Below are 23,059 nucleotides of genomic sequence, written 5' to 3'. Positions count from 1 at the left end.
ATATTAATTTATATATATATATTAATAAATATATATTTATATATATATTAATAAATGTGTGTATATATATATATATATATATTTATTAAATATGTTTATATATATATACATACACACATTTATTAATAAATATATATTTATATATATATATATTTAAAAAAATAAAATATATATATATATATATATTATAGGCTTTACTACACTTCAAATAAAGCCTGGACTATCAAACAGAATTGCCCTATACACAGAGCGGGATGACAGTTAGTTATTTTAGAAATGTGTAGCAGAGCCTGCCCTTTTTTAAAAAGTCATTTCTATGTAACCAGGGACCTTGAAATATGTGAGGTTTCTGTGCAGGTGTACCTAATGAAATGCGCCTCGATGTCAGCCAAGCAAGCGTAGCCATCTTAAAAAAACACAGCACTATGGTCTTGTTGTCTACCAGCAGCTTGATGGATACACAGTACTTTATGGGCTGGTTGTTTATGTCCTGCAAACCCCGCCTCCAAAAACGTAGAAGGCCTCCCCTCCCGTGTTCTCAGTCTAGAGGTTGGGGGTCAGCGATGGGCATGGTGTGCAGGACCTCGTCCAGCAGCTGCAGAGCTCGGTGGAGGTGGATCTCGATCCAGCACGGCGTCTCCTTGATGCTCTGCCGCGGGTAGTCGGGTCCCCAGCCTTTGACGAAGCTCATGCGGAGGATGCATAGTCGCCGTAGGTCGTCCACGCCGATGCCGGCGGCGGCGGAGAGACCTACGATTGGGGAACGCCGTCAGGATTTAACCCCTGCTCACGTTGGTTATGTAACGGTGGACGGCATCTTACAGATGGCCGGAGCGATGCCTCCCACTGAGCCCGGTCCGGGGATGTTTCCTGCCACGGCCGCTGCCTGCGCCGCCGCCGCCGCCTGAGCGGTGGCCGCCTGCTGCTGCATCTGCCTGTGACACTGGCGCAGGTCGAACACCTTGGCAGCAGACATCCAGAATAATTAGTGTTACAGGGTAAACTGCTTAGTCAGCATTTTTTTTTAAGTAGTTTAACAAGAGCAAAGATAATTAAAGCTGCAAGCAGCGTTGGTCGGGTCCGCCTTTTGGCAGGTGCTAGTCCTAGGTGTCCAATACTTTTGTCCAGTGATAGTCCTGAGTGAGACCTACATAGAGGTTTTTGTTTCGTGTCTCTACGATATTCGTACTGGGAGTTAGAGGAAGTTGTGTCTGAGTTGACATTGTCATTATAGGGTATTGTGTGTATTGAGGACAAAGAAGGTCTAATTGCATTTTCGTTGTCATTTTTGGCACCGCAGCAGCATCAGTGCTGCGGGTCTTTGAAGGCTCGTAAAATCAAAACGGTAGCACTTATTAAAAATCCGTAAAGACGGTTTAATCAGAAGGGTTCAATCTCTCTTCTGTAGCAGTTTGAAGCCGAAACGACAAACGCGCTCAGAGGAGATAACGTTTGATGTTTGGTGACCGTTTGTAACAAAAATTTTGTTTTGAAGGACGAATAGCAAACTTCCTGTTGATTTTTGCTGAAGGATGTCAATCTATGAAATGTAGGTCTAGGCAAGACCTACATAGAGGTATTTGTTTCATGTCTCTAAGACGTTCCTACCGGAAGTTACAAGCAGTTTTGTCAGTTTTCCTCTGAGGAGCAGTTTTTTCTGTTTTTTCCAAAAATTATGTAGAGCACAATTTTGAGTTTTGGGATTCGTTTTTTTTTTTAGATCGCAGTTTCCACCAGTCCCGATGTGTGTCAGAAGTTTGGTGAGTTTTGAAGAATTTTAAGGGGGTCAAATTACAGCTCAAAAATCAAAAATGAGTGTTTTTCGTCATTTTTTTGTCTTGAAGGGGAAATTGCCAACTTCCTGTTGGTTTTCGCCCGAAGAAGTGAAATTATGAATTGTAGGTCTAAGTGAGACCTACATACTGGTTTTTGTTTCATGTCTCTACGACCTTCCTAGTGGGAGTTAGAGTAGGTTCTCTTCCTAGGGGGCGCTAGAGCGCAATTGTTATTTTTTGGGTTAGGTTTTTTGATTATGTGGTCTGGACTTTTCGAATGTGTGTAAAAAATTTGGTGAGTTTTGAAGCATGTTAAGGGGGGCAAAGTAGTGCGCAACGGTGCGGAATAATAATAATAATAATAATAATAATAATAATAAAACCTTACAATTTCAATAGGGTCCTTTCGTCCCATTGCAAAAGGACTCCCTTTGGGATTCCTTTTGAAAAGGTCCTGTGCGGACCCTAATAAATGATGTAGTGGGCGTGGCTACCTTGATGTAAGCGCTGGGGTAGATCTTATGAACAGCGTCTCCAGGCGCTCGGCCAGCCTCTCTGTCCAAGTAGTAACTCTGCACGAAGACGGCGTGGTCGCTTAGGCATCGCACCCACACGTCACCCTCGCCTTTACACTCCAGCTGGACGCCTTTCCCGATGTGAAGCCTGGGAAAGGCGCAAATACGGAAAAGGACGTGTCAGAAACGTCACTCCGTGTTTTGCGACCTCGTGCGGCGCACGCGGACCTCGCTCTCTCGATGGCCTCAGTGCGATGCACGTTGCTCAGCTGGCCCAGACAAAACCTGTCCCCGCCCGACGGGTCCACGTAGCCGTCCACGGTCACGATGGGGCACGAGGAAGGCACCTTGAAGGTCTCCCCCACCTGCAGGTCCATCTCAAAATAGGCGATGGAGCACCAGTAGTCTGGGGCTGAAACACAAGCACTCGTATTTACATCATTCCATTCTTCTACAAACATGCAATAATAAAAGAAAATAATTTAAAATGTATAAAATCTTATCTCCATATGAACTATATTAATACAGAATAGAAAATAAATTAATATATTTAAAAAAATTATGTACACACATTATCAAATTGTAACAAAATCTAAAAATAAAAACAGTTTAGAAAATAATGAAATTGTTGAACATTTAATAATATTATTCAATAAATTAAAACATTCAATTATGAACATTAAAGACCAAAAATTGCAGGCAGTATGTGCAAATGTTCTGTCAGAATTTAAAGAATGAATACATTTAATAAGAAAGATTATTTTCAGTTTCGTATACTTTGACCCTGCGCTTTAAGCCATACAAACAAGGCAAAAAATAAAATAAAGTCCAATGGAAAAAAACCTATTAAAAAAAATCAATCAATGAGGTGAGGTGGCGACTTATCCAGGGTGTGCCCTGCCTTCCGCCTGAGTGCAGCTGGGATAGGCTCCAGCGCCCCCAAGAGGGACAAGCGGTAGAAAAATGGATGGATGGATATTTGACATTTTAAATGAAGCACTTTTATCTCAATTTGTTTTAAAATACAAAAATACGTATCAATTGATTGAGACTTTTATTAGTAGATTGCACAGTACAGTACATATTCCGTACAATTGACCACTAAATGGTAACACCCGAATAAGTTTTTCCACTTGTTTAAAGGCCTACTGAAAGCCACTACTACCGACCACGCAGTCTGATAGTTTATATATCAATGATGAAATCTTAACATTGCAACACATGCCAATACGGCCGGGTTAACTTATAAAGTGACATTTAAAATTTCCCGGGAAATATCCGGCTGAAACGTCGCGGTATGATGACGTGTGCGCGTGACGAAGTCAGTATAACGGAAGTTATGGTACCCCGTAGAATCCTATACAAAAAGCTCTGTTTTCATTTCATAATTCCACAGTATTCTGGACATCTTTTGCAATTTGTTTAATGAACAATGAAGGCTGCAAAGAAGACAGTTGTAGGTGGGATCGGTGTATTAGCAGCGGACTACAGCAACACAACCAGGAGGACTTTGTTGGAGCGCTAGCCGCGCTAGCCGCCGACCTCACCTTGACTTCCTACGTCTCCGGGCCGCCAAACGCATCGGGTGAAGTCCTTCGTCCTTCTGCCGATCGCTGGAACGCAGGTGAGCACGGGTGTTGAGCAAATGAGGGCTGGCTGGCGTAGGTGGAGAGTTAATGTTTCTAGCATAGCTCTGTGCGGTCCGGTTGCTAAGTTAGCTTCAATGGCGTCGTTAGCACAGCATTGTTAACCTACGCCAGCCTGTAAAGCATTAACCGTGTATTTACATGTCCACGGTTTAATAGTATTGTTTATTTTCTATCTATCCTTCCAGTCAGGGGTTTATTTTTTTTGTTTCTTTATGCAGTTAAAGCACGATGCTATCACGTTAGCTCGTAGCTAAAGCATTTCGCCGATGTATTGTCGTGGAGATAAAAGGCACTGAATGTCCATTTCGCGTTCTCGACTCTCATTCAAGAGGATATAGTATCCGAGGTGGTTTAAAATACAAATCCGTGATCCAAAATAGAAAAAGGAGAGTGTGGATTCCAATGAGCCAGCTTGTACCTAAGTTACGGTCAGAGCGAAAAAAGATACGTCCATCACTGCCTCTCAAGTCCTTCACTGTAACGTTCCTCATCTACGAATCTTTCATCCTCACTCAAATTAATGGGGTAATCATCACTTTCTCGGTCCGAATCTCTCTCGCTCCATTGTAAACAATGAGGAATTGTGAGGAATCCTAGCTCCTGTGACGTCACGCTACTTCCGGTACAGGCAAGGCTTTTTTTTATCAGCGAGCAAAAGTTGCGAACTTTATCGTCGATTTTCTCTACTAAATCCTTTCAGCAAAAATATGGTAATATCGCGAAATGATCAAGTATGACACATAGAATGGATCTGCTATTCCTGTTTAAATAAAAAAAAATAATTTCAGTAGGCCTTTAAGTCGGGGTCCACGTTGATGAATTCATGGTAAATCAATCAACTTCAAGGGGAACTGCACTCTTTTTGGAATTTTGCCCATCGTTCACAATCATGAAATACATGACAGATGGATTTAAAAAAAAAAGCATTCTAAATATTAAATAAATTCGATTTAAAGTCAGTTTACAATGACGCCTAAGGGAGCCGTTCAATTCTGCCTATCGAGCCCCTAAAAACATCCAAACACCCCCTTTAGGAACATGTCTATGAAGGTTCTCCTTCATCCAGGTCATTGTCATCTCAGTTGATCGCAGCTGGACTGCTTGGTGCGAGCGGCGAAACGTCTTCCAAGACAAACCAATCAGTCCAGGTGCAATCGATTGAATGCCCTGAGATGACCTCCATTAGGGTTTTACATACATGATGTAAGTATATATGTAATGTAGTAACGGGCACATTTATAATAACATTTAATATTTAAGTATTTTGATTATTTTAAGCATAGGCAATGTGTTAATTTTATACACACATCACGTTTGCTTTTGTTTCTTCATCAATGACTACTCACTGCAGGCTTTATGAGAGCCAACAAATATAATAAAACATCACTTACTGTATTAGGTCTGCTGTCATTAGGATGCCGACTGCTAGCATGTTCATATATTCCCGTTTAGATGAAGAATGTCTCATAATCCTCGCGAAGAAACGGGTTGGGGAACAAGCGCTTTTTGTGTCTTTCTCGCCAGTTTCAGATCCTAAAGGGCTGTCACAGTGTCCCAACTTGTCGGAATACCTATTCAGACGTCTTCTGTCCAGGTGAGATGCATGATTTATGATCTACAATAAACTTACAGGGAGCAAAGAAGCGAGGAAGCAGTAGACCACTCGATGTAAACATAGGCACATTGGCTTGTGATCACAGCGCCGCTATAGTTTGTCTGTGTTAATGCTTTAAATAACAATATCACTAATAATTAGCTTTTATTCAAGTCACAAAATTGAGTATTGTTGGCACTTTTTGAATGGTTATTTATACAAGTCACAAAATTGAGTATTGTTGGCACTTTTTGAATGGTTATTGGATTTTATTGGCAAAATAGTGGAGCTCCGATTGACTCTACTGTAAGAACTTTTATTTACGAGTTAGAAGGTACAAAAAAAATACCTCCGTTGTCATGTCTTTCATAATAATTGTGAACGACAGGCAAAAAAATAAATAAAAGTGCAGTTCCTTTTAAAAAAAAAAAAAAAAAAAATCATACATATTGTCATTTATTACCATGGGAAAGTTTGTAGTGTAGGGCTTCTATTAGACCTATTAAAAGGGAACTGCACTTTTTGGGGGGAATTTTGCCTATCGTTAATATTCATTGTGGGACAAGAACACATGTATTTTTTTTCTTTTTTGCATTCTAATGAAAAAACAAATGCTTGTAAGATGCGACTAATGGGAGTCCCCTGTGCTACCTTAAGCACTCTAAAACATTTTCAAAAATGAGAACATTCATAGACATCTTCAAAAACATATATATATATATATACATATATATATATATAAATCGACAAAACATTGTATGTCTATGAAAGAGGATTTTAGGTGTGCTTCGCGGCGTGTTCTTACCAGGATGGTTTGATATGGGAGGCTGGAAGGCAAACTCGTCATGGACAGACCCTGAGGACGAGAACAAGTCACTGAATAAAAACATTGAAAGTTTGCAAAATGAGTTTTAAATCTAAAAATGAGCAATCCTTGAGGACTTACAGTAGTGTGCTGGCTGTGGCATGGGAGGGTGGTGCTGGAGGTGGCCGTTGCTGGGGTGTGACGCGTTGGGGCTGAAGCTGCTGTTCCTTGACCAGCTGGTGCTGCCACCTAGAGGAGGGGAAGCTAAGATATATAGGAATCTAGCGTAATCAAAAAATGTTTCACATACATTTTTTTGCAACAGAATTCATGAAACGCTGCAATGTGTATGGCAGGCCAGTATGTCTGCATGTATGTCCTCCAACTTTTCATTATTCCCAGTCTTCTCCAAATGCCTTTTTTGAATACATGTGTTTTACAGGGAGGGTCAAATGGAACAAAATTAAACAACTAAATATTCAAATAATTACTTAAATTTGTCAATTATCAATTATAATTGGAATTAAATAAATAAATGGGTCATTTAGAGATGACCGATAAACAGTAATATTGATAATAGCAGTAAAACTCCCGATGGTTAGTATTACCGTTTTAAATGAAAAAGATCAAAACAACGTGATTTATAACTGCACTTAGATAAACTCACAGACTGACTGGTACCAGCTCGCTAGCTTGAATGCTAAAATAAAAACAAGAGACATGAACATTTTCCCATTATAAAACAACATACGCCAATCTAAACTTATTTAAACACATATACACTCACATAAACTCTCCTATTCAAGTAATAATTAAATAAATGATTAAATCATGATATAAATGGATTAATTAAATTATAATACATCCATAAATGGCAAAATAATTGTATATTAAAATAATTCATTAAATTATTACATAATTAAATATACTTTTACATTAAATAAATGAATGACATAGTTAAGTAATTATTTTTTTTATTTTATTAAATGTTGTCCAATTTTGACCCTCCATAGTTTTATACTCTTTATTGGCAAATGCGGTTTTTTTGTGTACATAAATGGTCAACACATTTTTGTCAGTTAAAAGGAGCCATATGTTATAATTTCATGTCAAGTCATCATTAAATGGCCCTGATATGTCAAAAGGCATTAATAAATCATGTTCTTTTCGAATACCTCTATAACTAATAACAGTATTTCAGCCGGGATATGTTCTTTTCAAAATTAGATTTACAGCCCCGAAACCTTGTTATTGTTTTCATTTAGATGCCACGCCCTCTACCGTTTGAGGTAGAGGGCGTCACATCCAGGTTGCCAGTTACGCACCGCCCTCTTCGTCGAGCTACTGCCACTGGTGAAGTTACTAAACATGTCAGACCTTAGTAAATCTAAAAGGCGTTGTTACGATTCTCAACTTATTCATGACAAAGCCAGGAAAAAACGAGGATTTGTATAAGGGATGCCTTTGAAAGATGGCATCCCTAGAAGGTGGAGAAGATTTTTTCGTCTGACGCCAAACTCGCTAATTTCCTCCTTGATAGGTAAGTCAGGCATTTACGTTCTCTTATTACTTGTAATAAATGGAAATGCACATTTCGCATGTAAACTATATTGTCCACTACAGTCTATGATCTTGTCTAACAAAGCTAGTATGTTCGTGCAACGAATGCTTAGTGTGAAAGTGCTTAGCTCCTAGTGTAAGGTCAATGACACATCGACATATAGGCTAACGGGGGAAATATAGGCTCCCGTTAGCCTGTATGTCGATGTATATTCGAACTGACAAGGCAAAATATATTTTCGACAAATAAAGCCTATGTGGATATGGCTAGTGTCAGTGCCTATTTCCTTCTCAGTATGCCGATACGCTGAGGAAATGGGTTCCAACATTAGAACGGCTGTCAACATGGCTATGTGAAACGTATGGAGACAGCCAAATCACATGATAAAATAATTCCTCATTCGTGTAGCCTATAGGCATACCTTGGTAAAATGTCTCCTCTTTAGTTTTGGGCGTACAGTTTTGCTCTACTTATTTTCACCAGTATAACCATTGCTAGCGTTGGTTGTAATTTGTTTAGTCTTTGTTTTCTGATAGTACTGACAATAACCATATGATTGCCATTTGTTGTGATATTGTACGCAGCCATGACGTACTTTTTCCTGAAAATAGCCTAATTTGGTGTAAAATGTGTTTGTTAGACATTTGTTATTGACAAAACGCTTGTCTATTCAGCTATTATGGTCCCAGCAACTCAACCCCTAGTACAAGGGTCAGCAACCTTCAGCATACAAAGAGCCATTTGAGCCCATTTCCCCCCAAATAAAACCCACCCAGGGCCGCAAATTCTGTGCGATTTCTAAAATGACGATAACACCACTTATAGTTTCGTTACACTTATGCTATAGAATTTATGAAATCAAAGACTTGACAAACAACGACTCACATTTTATTTCTGGGCATAACGAAGCAAATCACCGAATTATTTTGAACATTAGAAAAAAATACACCGGTCCTTCCCTTATTAATGAATAAAGAAAAAAATCAACTCGTTCCAATATTCTGAAGGCATACAACTGTGGCATATTTAATTTGACTAAAAAGGGCAAACAACAACTCTGTCATCAGTGAAAGCAAATTAATCTGCCTATGAACCATTACATGTTCTATTTTCATCAGAAATGTTGCTTTTTTTAATCCTTCCATTGCTAGCTTACCAGGGATTGACCGCTAAAAACAATATAATTGCTTGGAAGCAAGAGACGACGCATAGGGGCTGTGATGTAAATTTCGATCGACAATATACTAAAATGTGTTATTTTCATATGACAAGATCCCAGAACTCTCCAAAACAGCAACTGTTAAAATAGAATAAACTAACTAAATTAAATAAAATCAATTAAGTAGCCATTATTTGTTGATATTGAGTTTCAAAGTGAAAGGGAGCCACGGCGTCGGCATGAAAGAGCCGCTGGTTGCAGACCCCTGCCCTAGTAAGAGGCAGTGGAAGTTTGAAGTTCCTTGGAGTAGCCCAGTCGATCGAGCTGGATTAGGCTGCGTATCTGGCAACCTCAGTCAGGGAGAGAGGGAGGGGACTACAGAATTTTGACCGTGATTGCAGTACCAATTCTGGCCACATTACTACATATCGCCATACTTGCCAACCCTCCCGTTTTTAGCGGGAGAATCCCGGTATTCAGCGCCTCTCCCGACAACCTCCCGGCAGAGATTTTCTCCCGACAAACTCCCGCTATTCAGCCGGAGCTGGAGGCCACGCCCCCTCCAGCTCAATGTGGACCTGAGACTAAATGGGGACAGCCTGTTCTCACGTCCGCTTTCCCACAAAAAAATGTTGAACACGGTGGCCGAAATGATATACTCATCATGAACGTAAAAGTTAAACAGGACAATACTGCCATCTAACGGATAGCCCCCGGAACACTGAAATTCAAGTATTTTTTTTTTTTCTCTGTAAATAAAATAAATAAATATATATATATATATATATATATGAAATATATATGAAATACTCGAGTTGGTGAATTCTAGCTGTAAATAACCACGCCCCCAACCACCTCCCCCCCCAGACCAAGCCGCCACCCCACCCACCCCCCGATATTGGAGGTCTCAAGGTTGGCAAGTATGCATATCGCACCTTTAAAATGTATCTTTTCTTTGAGTTAAATTAGCTAATTCAAGTATTTATGGCCAATATTGACACAGTAACGCGATGAGAAGTAAACAAAAAGTCTTACTGCCCGATCCTGTGGCAACCGTAGGGAAAGACGAAGTGGACGCCTCAGCAGGAGGGAGCATGCTGGCGGGGGCAAACAAATCAGAGGGTCCTGGGGGGCCACCGGCTGGAGGGTGCTGGACGGTCTGCATGGAGCGCCCCTCCTCGATGGCAGGCAGGCTCTGCTGTCCGTCAAAATCGAGCTCATCTTTGACCATCATTGCCGAGCCAGGCCGAGAGCCGGTAAGATTCAGTCCTGATATATCTAGTGGGAGGCGAGAGAAGTGTAAACAGAAGTGAATACAGACATACAGATAAATGAACAGTGCCCCAGCATAGTACCCTGAGGCTCACCTATGCCAGGAGAGACCACCCTCTCATAGTGGTAGGGGTTGACACACACGCTGTCACACTTAAGGTCGAAGGCAAACTGGCAATATTTGACGTGCTTCAGTTCATTCTTGTGTAGGTCGGGCCAACGCCACAGCTTGGCATAAACAACGTGTGGGAAACCTTTACGACCAGCCACCTGGAAGCAACGCGACACACAATCACTTCCTCTTCGGATCTCACGGTGCTGCCTTCATATGCATCACTTTTGGGAGTTCTCAGACAGTATTTCATATATTAAGTTGGCATTCAAAAATACATACATTATATTTGGCAGATTAATTATGTTTTTCATTTTTTATCACAATTCTAAATTTAATCATGTTTCAATAAAAATAGTTATACAATTACATAATATTTAGTATTGTAATAATTAAAACAATTATTTTACCATATAATTTAAGAAAGAGGCTAATTTGTGTTAAAAAAATATACATTAACATTTTAGTGGCATGCACATTACAGTTTAAAAATCATCTTTATAAATAACAAGAATAAACAATTTTAATGTCTGTAAAATGTTATCAAAATCATTACATTTTTAAAAATGTTTTGATGACAATATATATTTTTAAAAAGGTATAAAAAAAATGAAGTCAAAATATGTACAACATTATAACCCCCAAATTATTAGCGATTCAACTTTAAAATATGGGATCTCTGTAAAACTATATTCAGTTTAAAAGATTAAAAACTATAAAAATATAATAAAAAATATGTATATATTTAAAGGCCTACTGAAATGAATTTTTTTTATTTAAACGGGGATAGCAGATCTATTCTATGTGTCATACTTGATCATTTCGTGATATTGCCATATTTTTGCTGAAAGGATTTAGTATAGAACAACGACGATAAAGATTGCAACTTTTGGTATCTGATAAAAAAAAGGCTTGCACCTACCGGAAGTAGCGTGACGTAGTCAGTTGAACATATACACAAAGTATCCTATTGTTTACAATGATGGCCGCATGAAGTGAGAGAGATTCGGACCGAGAAAGCGACAATTTCCCCATTAATTTGAGCGAGGATGAAAGATTTGTGGATGAGTAAAGTGCAAGTGAAGGACTAGTGGGGAGTTGAAGCTATTCAGATAGGGAAGATGCTGTGAGAGCCGGGGGTGACCTGATATTCAGCTGGGAATGACTACAACAGTAAATAAACACAAGACATATATATACTCTATTAGCCACAACACAACCAGGCTTATATTTAATATGCCACAAATTAATCCTGCATAAAAACACCTGCGTGTTTGTTATGCTAGCTCCTAGCTCCTCTGCTAGCTCCTAGCTCCATAGAACACGCCAATACAATTCAAACACCTGATCAACACACACAATCACTCAGCCCAAAAGACCGTTCACCTAACCCAAGGTTCATAAAGCTTATATATTTTTAAAAAGTTACGTACGTGACGCGCACATACGGTCAAGCTATCAAATGTTTAGCAGCCAAGGCTGCATACTCACGGTACCTGATATTCAGCTGGGAATGACTACAACAGTAAATAAACACAAGACATATATATACTCTATTAGCCACAACACAACCAGGCTTATATTTAATATGCCACAAATTAATCCTGCATAAAAACACCTGCGTGTTTGTTATGCTAGCTCCTAGCTCCTATGCTAGCTCCTAGCTCCATAGAACACGCCAATACAATTCAAACACCTGATCAACACACACAATCACTCAGCCCAAAAGACCGTTCACCTAACCCAAGGTTCATAAAGCTTATATATTTTTAAAAAGTTACGTACATACGCAAAAAAAAGTTGCGCACATACGGTCAAGCGATCAAATGTTTAGAAGCCAAAGCTGCATACTCACAGTAGCACGTCTGCATCTTTGTCATCCAAATCAAAGTAATCCTGGTAAGAGTCTGTGTTGTCCCAGTTCTCTACAGGCGTCTGTGTATCGAAGTCAAAAGTCCTCCTGGTTAGAGTCTCTGTTATCCGAGTTCTTCCATCTTGACTGCATCTTTCGGGAATGTAAACAAAGAAGCGCCGGCTGTGTACTGTTGTTGCTGACTACGTTCGAAAAATACGTCCATTTCGCACCGACAACTTTCTTCTTTGCTTGCTCAGCTTCCTTCTCCATAATGCAATGAACATGATTGCAACAGATTCACGAACACAGATGTCCAGAATACTGTGGAATTATGAAATGAAAACAGAGCTTTTTCGTATTGGCTTCAATGTGGAAGGCATACCCGTGTTCCCCGGTCTACGTCACACGCATACGTCATCCGCAGAGGCGTTTCGAACCGGAAGTTTAGCGGCAAATTTAAAATGTCACTTTATAAGTTAACCCGGCCGTATTGGCATGTGTTATAATGTTAAGATTTCATCATTGATATATAAACTATCAGACTGCGTGGTCAGTAGTAGTGGGTTTCAGTAGGCCTTTAATGACAAAAAATATCCTATATTCAAAAAACATTTAACATTTTAATTAGCCTTTAAAAACAAATACAAAAGGCATTCTGATAAAAACACAGCATTTTAATTAGCCTTTTTAAAGCAATAACAAAAAAGGCATTCTAAAAAAAAACTAAGTAAGCATAAGTTAAATTTAAAATGCGTCATATTCCTCCTAATATTCCATATGTCCTCCTCCAACCTCCGAGGACAAAGCTACGAACTATGGGAGACCGGGCTTTCTGCTCCGCCGCTCCCAGTCTGTGGAATGCTCTCCCTGACCACCTGAGGGCACCACAGACTGTGGATGCTTTTAAAAAAGGCTTAAAAACCCTTCTTTTAAAAAAAAGCCCCTTTTTATAGATATATACTTACTAGTTCTAGCTAGTAGGCTGTTCTATTTTTTATTTATTTTTATATTATCTTTTTATTATTATTATTATTCATTTCAATACACTGTAGCACTTTGAGGTTGTTTGCTCAATGTAAAGTGCATTTTACAAATAAAATCTATTATTATTAATATTGTTATATTCAATTTCATTTAAAATTGTGTGTCAGAAGGTGTAATGTCAAATCCAGGTTGTACGTTTGTTAATTAAATAATGCAATTGAAAAAACTTTTTTAAATCAGGCTCCTCCTAAATCTAATCTTAACTAGATTTAGTTGTATTACTTATGTAAAATGTTATGACATTTTTCCTCAGATCCAGACACAGTCAGCTAAATACTTATTTCTTGGATTGTAGTTTTTCACACATTCATCTCACTGTTTATGCCTTGACAGAGGTCGGCGCTCTGTTTTAGGAGGCTTCACCCAACCTGCAGTCGTCCATCCAGCGTCCTTGGGATGGTCACGCACTTGCTGGGATGGGCGCCGTTGGTGGTGATGGCGGTGATGAGTGAGTCGAGTTCGTCCTTCTTCTCCTTGAGTTTTTTCACCAGGCTCTCGATGGCCCGCTTGGCGAAGCTCTCGCTCTCCCCACCCTGCCTGTGACACATCAGGCTGTGGACAATGCTCAGGCAGGCGTCGTTGCTGGTGGGCGTGTTGGCGATGGACATGTTGGCTGCACGTTGGTCGTCGAAAGGGTTAGGACTATGGAGGTAGCGCTTTTTGGAGTGGAGCCGGGCAGGCGTCTTTACCCAGTGAAACACACCATCAGGACACTGTGGGCAGAGAGGATGTTTAAAGGGGAACTGCAATTTTGGGGGGAGTTTTCCCTATCATTACCAATACTTTTCGTTTTTTAAGCATTTTAACTCATACATAAACATTAGAAAAACTCAGCTAACAACAGAGTCAATGTTAGTCGCTTTATTCCGCCTATAAAGCACTAATCCAACACCTCCATCATCGTTTCATATACAGACTAAGTATATACGTAATGTAGTAACCAGCACATTCATAATAACATATATATTTGGAATTTGTATACACATTTTATAGATGCTTCAAAATGTTCGCTATGTCCTTCAATAACAACTCTACTAATTATGGCAGACTTCATGAGAGCCAACAAAGACTACTTGGGGACAAATGAGGATCCAGAATCTTATGTTTTTCTAGAAGCTCTGTGAATAACGGAAGCAGTTTTAGTGAAACAAGCATCATTTGCTCAACAAGAAATACAAACCACCAACATAATAAAACAATGACTTACTGTACAATGTCTGCTCTCCCTGGGATCCCTACTGATGGGATGTTCTTAAATACTGTTTAAATGGAAGAAGTAATTAAAATCCTAACAAAGGGTTCCAAAAATAATGTTGCCGCAGACAAGCATCTTTTTGAGTCTTTCTAGCTATCTCCGGGTATAAATTGGGATGTCACAGATAAACAACTTCTCGATTTATGGCTACAACCTTCTATTATCCAAGTGAAAGGCATGATTCATAATCTAGAATTAACTTTCACCAATTTAGAGGCGATCATGATGCAGTAACACCTGCAAACTATCTACCTCTCTGTGATCACGACACATAATGTTGCTAATAATCGGTTAATATTCAGGTCACAAGATGTAAATGGTGTATTTTTGGCTATTTTTGGATGCATATTTAGAGTGATTTGGAGGGAGAATAGATTACTCCCATTTAGAGATGTCCGATAATATCGGACGGCCGATATAGGCCGATAAATGCTTTAAAATGTAATATCGGAAATTATCGGTATCGGTTTCAAAATGATTGGTATCGGTTTCAAAAAGTAAAATTTATGACTTTTTAAAACGCAGCTGTGTACACGGACATAGGGAGAAGTACAGAGCGCCAATAAACCTTAAAGGCACTGCCTTTGCGTGCCGGCCCAGTCACATAATATCTACGGCTTTTCACACACACAAGTGAATGCAAGGCAAAATTGGTCAACAGCCATACAGGTCACACTGAGGGTGGCCGTACAAACAACTTTAACACTGTTACAAATATGCACCACACTGTGAACCCACACCAAACAAGAATGACAAACACATTTCGGGAGAACATCCGCACCGTAACACAACATAACAAATACCCAGAACCCCTTGCAGCACTAACTCTTCCGGGACGCTACAATATACACCCCCCGCTACCCCTAAGCCCGTCCACCTCAACCTCCTCATGCTCTCTCAGGGAGAGCATGTCCCAAATTCCAAGCCGCTGTCTTGAGGCACGTTTAAAAAAAAAAAAAGCACTTTGTGACTTCAATAATAAATATGGCAGTGCCATGTTGGCATTTTTTTCCATAACTTGAGTTGATTTATTTTGGAAAACCTTGTTACATTGCTTAATGCATCCAGCGGGGCATCACAACAAAATTAGGCATAATAATGTGTTAATTCCACGACTGTATATATCAGTATCGGTTGATATCGGAATCGGTAATTAAGAGTTGGACAATATCGGAATATCTGCAAAAAAGCCATTATCGGACATCTCTACTCCCATTACCTGCATTGCAAGCCAACTCGAATAAGCCGATTATCACAAATCAGAATGCAAAAAAAACAAAACAAGACGTGTTCTTGCCTCTCATAAGGATTATGACTGATTGGGAAAATTCCCCTTTCACATAATATTTGTAAAAGCTGTATATAGCCTCTAGTAAAATAAACCCTAATTTCGCTTGACGGAAGTGAACACCACTGCTTTTCAAAATAAATGTCTCTTTCTAGCCACATCAAGCCATTCTATAGCTGAATGCGTCAGTTCACACAGGTTCGACTCCTTAAGTCAATCATAACATACACAACAGGTAATATCCATGTGTATGTTTGTTTGCGTTATGAAGATAAACAGCAACACTCTAACCGGAAACAGTACCCCTAGCATACTGCATGAAAACATCAACAGCGCTTGCTAGCAACCACAGTAAGCTAATGTGACGTAAGTAGGCATGGTCTTACCTTTAATTTAAAACAGCTATTGGTTACCTTGTGTGAATACCAGACATATTATTTATTAACGGATTTGTACGTGACTGGTGGGTCAATTATATAGCACTTTCCGTTACCTGACGCTAGCTGCTGGTGTCGGGGCTCGCATTTGCTTCTTCCTCGTCGTTCCCTTCCGGAATGTTCCTCGGTTCAAGCACCGTACAATTGAATTGGCGATTATAAATCACATGGCGACGAAGAACAGCGCTATTGAGTCATTAGAGTTGCAATAAAATATGTGTCAGGCTGCTCATATCTCAGCTAGGCTGGTGAGTTCTCGTCCAGAGCATTCCCTTCGTCGTCTTCTTCTTTTTTCTCTCACAGTGTTTAGAAGGCAATTCATCTGGCGCCACACTGCCACCCTTTGACATAGAGTGGAACTGCAGACTACACCCCCTTAGATGTCAAAGGAATTACTTTATTAAACCAATAACATAATGTTCACATTACAGTAATATTGTTTGTTGATATTGCTGGCTTCCAAACACAGTGACTCAGTGTCCATCCATCCATTTTCTTCCGCTTATAAAGTTAAAGTACCAATGATTGGTATTATAGATAGATTATCCTCTGCATTTGACCCATCACCCTCACCTACTGGGAGGTGAGGGGAGCAGTGCGCAGCAGCGGTGGCCGCGCCCGGGAATAATTTATTGGTGATTTAACCCACAATTCCAACCCTTGATGCTGAGTGCCAAGCACGGAGGTAATGGGTCCCATTTTTATAGTCTTTGGTATGACTCGGCCGGGGTTTGAACTCACCACCTACCGATCTCAGGGCGGACCATACTTGCCAACTCTCCCGATTTTCCCGGGAGACTCCCGAATTTCAGTGCCGAATTTCTCCCGATTTCCACCCGGACAACAATATTGGGGGCGTGCCTTAAAGGCACTGCCTTTAGCGTCCTCTACAACCTGTCGCCACGTCCGCTTTTCCTCCATACAAACAGCGTGTTGGCCCAGTCACATAATATACGCAGCTTTAACACACACATAAGTGAATGCAAGGCATACATGTCACACTGAGTGTGGCCGTATAAACAACTTTAACACTGTTACAAATATGCACCACACTGTGAACCCACACCAAACAAAAATGACAAACATATTTCGGGAGAACATCCGCACTGTAACACAACATAAACACAACAGAACAAATACCCGGAACCCCTTGCAGCACTAACTCTTCCGGGACGCTACAATATACACCCCTCGCTACCACCAAATCTTTCAGTTATCATTCATATATTGACTGGCAAAAATGTGGCATGAAATTTACCAAACCACCTAAAACTGTTTTTTATACATATTTTTTAATATAACTGTAAAAAATGTACTTTTAGGGTTCCCTCCGGGTACTCCGGCTTCCTCCCACCGCCAAAAACATGCACCTGGGGATAGGTTGATTGGCAACTCTAAAATTGGCCCTAGTGTGTGAATGTGAGTGTAAATGTTGTCTGTCTATCTGTGTTGGCCCTGCAATGAGGTGGCGACTTGTCCAGGGTGTACCCCGCGTTCCGCCCGACTGCAGCTGAGATAGGCTCCAGCACCCCCCGCCACCCCAAAAGGGACAAGCGGTAGAAAATGGATGGATGGATAGAAAATATGATGGATGAAAGCAGTTAACTGTATATGACATTGCATAAAAAAATACAAAAAGCCCTATTGGGGGTCAATTATTATTGTCCCATTGGGTTGAGTTTTTCCTTGCCCTGATGTGGGATCTGAGCCGAGGATGTCGTTGTGGCTTGAGCAGCCCTTTGAGACACTTGTGATTAAGGGCTATATAAGTAAACATTGATTGATTGATTGATATTGTGGCATATTCATTTAACCCAAAACAAATATTTCATGCAAAAACAATGTCAGCCTTTATTTTTATTGGTCTCAGGAGGATAAGTTCCATCCATCCATCCATCCATCCATCCATCCATCCATTTCCTACCGCTTGTCCCTTTCTGGGTGGCGGGGGGTGCTGGAGCCTATCTCAGCTGGTAAGTTATTTTAAATTTTTTAATAATCATTTTAAATGGAATGTTATTGGATATTTTAGAAGGAACAAATATACGTAGACTTGCTCGGAAAAAAAAGGGGGAAATTTAAGGAAGTAGGGGGACATTGAGTTTAGTTTTCATACTGTGTAGTTCTCATATTGACCAGCAGGGTGCAGTGAGCACCAGTAAATGGCTGTGTAAAGTTCAGAATGGTCAAGTCGCATGGAAATGATGGAATAGGTGCATTTATGAAACTGTGCTTTGATTTTTACATCAGTAAAACTAGCAGTTGTATGAATGACATAAAAATAGTTTATTTTAAAAAAGGTGAAAAAAACCCAGAAGCCAAGTCTTCTTTAATTGAAATGCATTGTTACATGTCTCCAAATGTTGTCTGTGGTTCACCTCATGATCGTGATTGACCTATTTTGCACATCCAGGTGTGCCTTCCTGCGACAGTAGGTGTGTTATGTGAATATCAGATGGAAATATGGATGATCACACTTTACACCTGGAGATGATCACACACATCTGGCACAAGTCAGGTAAATTCTTGCGGTTGCCAGGTAGGTAGAGCTACCACTTTTCATGCTGTTAATGGGCATAGCAGCAGCAGCAGTGAGCTTTCACATCATGTGGCGTGTTTAGCACATACAACAACATAAACAACATTCAACAAAAGTTACAGTGCATCCGCAAAGTATTCACTGCACTTCACTTTTCCTACATTTTGTTATCTTACAGCCTTATTCCAAAATGGAATGAATTCATTTTTGTCCTCAAATTTCTACACAAATTACCCAATAATGACAAAGTGAAAACTTGCTCATTGTGACCTTCAAGGCAGCAGATATTTTTCTGTACCCTTCCCCAGATTTGTGTCTCAAGACAATCTTGTCTCAAAGGGCTACAAACAATTCCTTCGACTTTCATACTTCGTTTGTGCGCTGCCATGCCTTGCCAAGTGTAGGACCTTATATATATAGGCAGGTGTGTGCCTTTCCAAAATAACCTGTAGGAACATTTTAACGGTGATCAGCTGAAACTGCACCTGTACGGACAGCACTTACCAGACCCATGAGGATTTTGCGATATCACCGATTCACGCAAATTCATCCTATCAGAGCAAATTATGCACGGCCTTCGCAAATTCCCCACATACTTTGGACAATCATTGTCATCTTCGCCAATCAAAATATTCCCTGAGTACTTAAATATTTACTCGGAGCTCAGACCCACTTCCGTTTTCCACCAATATGGGATTTGAGCCGAGGATGTTGTTGTGGCCTGTGCAGCCCTTTGAGACACTCGTGATTTAAGGCTATATAAGTAAACATTGATTGATTGATTGATTGACCAATAGGACTAAGCTACCTGGGTAATGTAGTATATAAATATTTAGCAACACGCCCACGCCCTCACGTGCTTGTTTACATTGACAGAGATGTGGTCGTGTGTTGATAATATCTCATGCCGCAACAGAAATCAGCGCTATGGATCGCTCTCAATGGCTCCCCCAATGTTTAACACAAAATCTAAACAAAACTTTACCACCGATAAGAACTTTTTACCCATAATGCATACACGTGAAGAAGAGATTGCGTTACTGTGTGTGGTAACAAAACGAGTAAAACATCAATACTTGTTTTCCAAACTGTTAAAGGCCTACTGAAACCCACTACTACCGACCACGCAGTCTGATAGTTTATATATCAATGATGGAATCTTAACATGCCAATACGGCCGGGTTAGATTACTAAAGTGCAATTTTAAATTTCCTGCAAAATATCCTGCTGAAAACGTCTCGGTATGATGACGTTTGCGCGTGACGTCACGGATTGTGCGGACATATTGGGACACCATTGTGGCCAGCTATTAAGTCGTCTGTTTTCATCGCAAAACTCCACAGTATTCTGGACGTCTGTGTTGGTGAATCTTTTGCAATTTGGTTAATGAACAATGGAGACAGCAAAGAAGAAAGCTGTAGGTGGGAAGCGGTGTATTAGCGGCCGGCTGCAGCAACACAAACACGTAGCCGGTGTTTCATTGTTTACATTCCCGAAAGATGACACTCAAGCTTTACCATTGGCCTGTGGAGAACTGGGACAACAGAGACTCTTACCAGGAGGACTTTGAGTTGGATATGCGGTATCGTGAGTACGCAGCTGCGGCTTCCAAACATTTGATCGCTTGCCCGTAAGTGCGTGCCGCTATGTGCATGTCACGTACGTAACTTTGGGAAAATATATGTGCCTTATGAACTTTGCGGAGGTGAACGGTACTTTGGGCTGTGGGATTGAGTGTGTTGTGCGGGTGTTTGATTTGTATTGGCGGATTATATGGATGAGAGGGGGGAGGTGTTTGTTATGCGGGATTCATTTGTGGCATATTAAATATAAGCCTGGTTGTGTTGTGGCTAATAGAGTATATATATGTCTTGTGTTTATTTACTGTTTTAGTCATTCCCAGCTTAATATCAGGTCCCACCCGCCTCTCACAGCATCTTCCCTATCTGAATCGCTTCCACTGCCCTCTAGTCCTTCACTCTCACTTTCCTCATCCACAAATCTTTCATCCTCGCTCAAATTAATGGGGAAATCGTCGCTTTCTCGGTCCGAATTGCTTTCGCTGCTGGTGGCCATGATTGTAAACAATGTGCAGATGTGAGGATCTCCACAACCTGTGACGTCACGCTACTTCCGGTACAGGAAAGGCTTTTTTATCAGCGACCAAAAGTTGCGAACTTTATCGTCGATGTTCTCTACTAAATCATTTCAGCAAAAATATGGCAATGTCGCGAAATGATCAAGTATGACACATACAATGGACCTGCTATCCCTGTTTAAATAACAAAATCGCATTTCAGTAGGCCTTTAATAGAGCATATTTTGTTACATGTGTTGAAAACCTGTGCTTTTGGAGGTTTAGAATATTGATAAAAGCACTCAGGGTGCACAAACCTCTGCCAAATCCGACCTCCCGGTAATAACAAAAATCCTGAATCCAGACTGTGATGCGAATCACCCTCAAAATGTAATCAAATGTTCCACAACCCATTTTGGACTTTAACTAACTAACTAACTAATTACGTGACTGACAAATCAACGTAAACGATTACTCGAGGTGTCCTCATCTGATATTAGTCTGATATCAGCAAAGAAAAACAAGTATCGGATCCGACACAAGCAGTCCTGCAGCCTGTTTACTTGTGCAAAGTTGGACAGCCAGTTAACATCTAAATGTCCTCCGATTAACACACAAGATTTGATATTTTCTTGTATTTTAGGCAAGTTATTTACAAAGGTAAACATGGTAGGTTATAGGCTACTAGGAGCTAGCAGACATACAGCAGCTAAACATAGCATAAGCTAGACGTATGTTATGAGCAATGTTCCCTCTAATTTTTCATGTGTGTGAGCAAACGCAAAAACTCCCTGAGCTTTCAGTGGAGCCCATGTGAGCAACATCAGACGTGCACACTGTGGCTACACCAGCAGCACGCCTGTCCCAAACCTGACTAAATAACAAGTTCAATCTCCATCCATCCATTCATTTTCTACCGCTTGTCCCTTTCGGGGTCGCTGGAGCCTATCTCAGCTTCATTCGGGCGGAAGGCGGGGTACACCCTGGACAAGTCCCCACCTCATCGCAGGGCCAACACAGATAGACAGACAACATTCTCTTATTATTATAATCAAATGACAGCAGTCATTTCCATTTCTAATATAAGTGTTTAGGCCCACTTACAATGACAATAACAAAAAATATTGTTTTTCATGGACTGTGTACTTGTATTGTTTGTCTGGGTGGAGGTCCTCCTTTGGAAATAGTTTGTACCCCTTTCAGACATTGCATTTAGTTCCCATTAAAACATTCACATGTTGCAAAATGTGATGTAAGCAGGGGGATCATGTGTACATTCCTGCAACTTCCTGTTTGTAAAAAAGATATTTTTATTAGTATTTATTTAATATACTAACAGCATTTCATGATTAATATTTATAAATTAATATTCCTAATAAATGACACTAGAATAAGCACACATTTGATTGGTAAATCATAGTGTAACGACCTGGATTGACACTTTATGTGTGGTGTTGGAGTTATCCGACTTTTTGTGGGGCTGTAAACGCATCACTGGCTAAGTGCCATATGTGCATGTGTTGGCGCAATTGAGAAAGAGCGAGCGGCTGCTATTGATATAACAAAGTTGCTATTGGTCTGGTTTGTACTGAAGAAAATGACCACTTTTGCTAGAAATAATTTTTTTTACTAATGTTTTGGTGATGTGTTTATGGCCGACAATAAAGAGTTTTGCTCAGTAAAGTGATAGATGGAATTCATGTCCTCAAAGCGTCTCGACAGACGTTACAATATTTGAACAATGATGACGGAAACAGTTTTCTCTGTCGTGTCCATGTGTCGAAAATTGTTATGCGCTTATTTTTTTATTTAATTTTGTGCGCGGCATAGATTTGCCGTGCGCGGAGGACGCTTGAATAGTGCGCACTTGCACAGGCGTGCACCTTAGAGGAAACGTTGGTTATAAATGTCCTTAATTGAACAATATTGCATTCTAAAATACCACATTACTATTGTTGCATATCACTTACAGATACAAAGCATCCAAAGCAAAGGCCTATTAGAATTTATACAGTAACAAAAGTGTCCGCATCATTTAAAGGCCTACTGAAACCCACTACTACCGACCACGCAGTCTGATAGTTTATATATCAATGATGAAATCTTAACATTGCAACACATG

General features: G+C 40.2%; 1 protein-coding gene and 1 long non-coding RNA gene across 4 annotated transcripts; one reads left to right on the top strand and one right to left on the bottom strand.

The window, feature by feature from the left end:
- Positions 1 to 196: 196 nt before the first annotated feature.
- Positions 197 to 16,625, bottom strand: LOC133632984 (mothers against decapentaplegic homolog 4-like). 3 transcript variants are annotated; one of them, XM_062025883.1, is made up of 10 exons: positions 16,378 to 16,625; positions 13,710 to 14,054; positions 10,426 to 10,600; positions 10,094 to 10,336; positions 6,480 to 6,602; positions 6,339 to 6,389; positions 2,519 to 2,702; positions 2,270 to 2,438; positions 823 to 961; positions 197 to 750 (listed from the first exon to the last, which is right to left on the bottom strand). In XM_062025883.1, exons 2-10 carry the CDS (start codon positions 13,947 to 13,949, stop codon positions 539 to 541), a joined length of 1,536 nt encoding a protein of 511 aa, XP_061881867.1. In that variant the 5' UTR covers positions 13,950 to 14,054; positions 16,378 to 16,625; the 3' UTR covers positions 197 to 538. The 3 variants fall into 3 exon arrangements, with proteins under 3 accessions (XP_061881867.1, XP_061881869.1, XP_061881868.1); XM_062025885.1 differs by having other exon boundaries at positions 6,480 to 6,587; XM_062025884.1 differs by lacking the exon at positions 16,378 to 16,625 and adding an exon at positions 16,271 to 16,363.
- LOC133632986 (uncharacterized) lies at positions 16,155 to 18,825 on the top strand. Its single transcript, XR_009821745.1, has 3 exons — positions 16,155 to 16,250; positions 18,192 to 18,294; positions 18,735 to 18,825. It is a non-coding gene; the product is annotated as an uncharacterized LOC133632986 (long non-coding RNA).
- The last annotated feature ends 4,234 nt before the right edge of the window (positions 18,826 to 23,059 follow it).

The sequence above is a fragment of the Entelurus aequoreus genome, linkage group LG17 (genome assembly GCF_033978785.1).
Source record: "Entelurus aequoreus isolate RoL-2023_Sb linkage group LG17, RoL_Eaeq_v1.1, whole genome shotgun sequence".
In the NCBI taxonomy this organism is placed as follows: Eukaryota; Metazoa; Chordata; class Actinopteri; order Syngnathiformes; family Syngnathidae; genus Entelurus; species Entelurus aequoreus.
This window is presented reverse-complemented; position numbering and strand designations above follow the sequence as displayed.

Bases quoted from the DNA above. Each gene is read 5' to 3' on its own strand.
- LOC133632984 (XM_062025883.1), bottom strand. From the start codon at position 13,949: ATGTCCATCGCCAACACGCCCACCAGCAACGACGCCTGCCTGAGCATT. The intron at 6,390-6,479 runs GTAAGTCCTCAA...TCTCGTCCTCAG, and splicing joins GCCACAGCCAGCACACTACT to GGTCTGTCCATGACGAGTTT. The intron at 2,439-2,518 runs GTCCGCGTGCGC...CGCCTTTCCCAG, and splicing joins GAGGCCATCGAGAGAGCGAG to GCTTCACATCGGGAAAGGCG.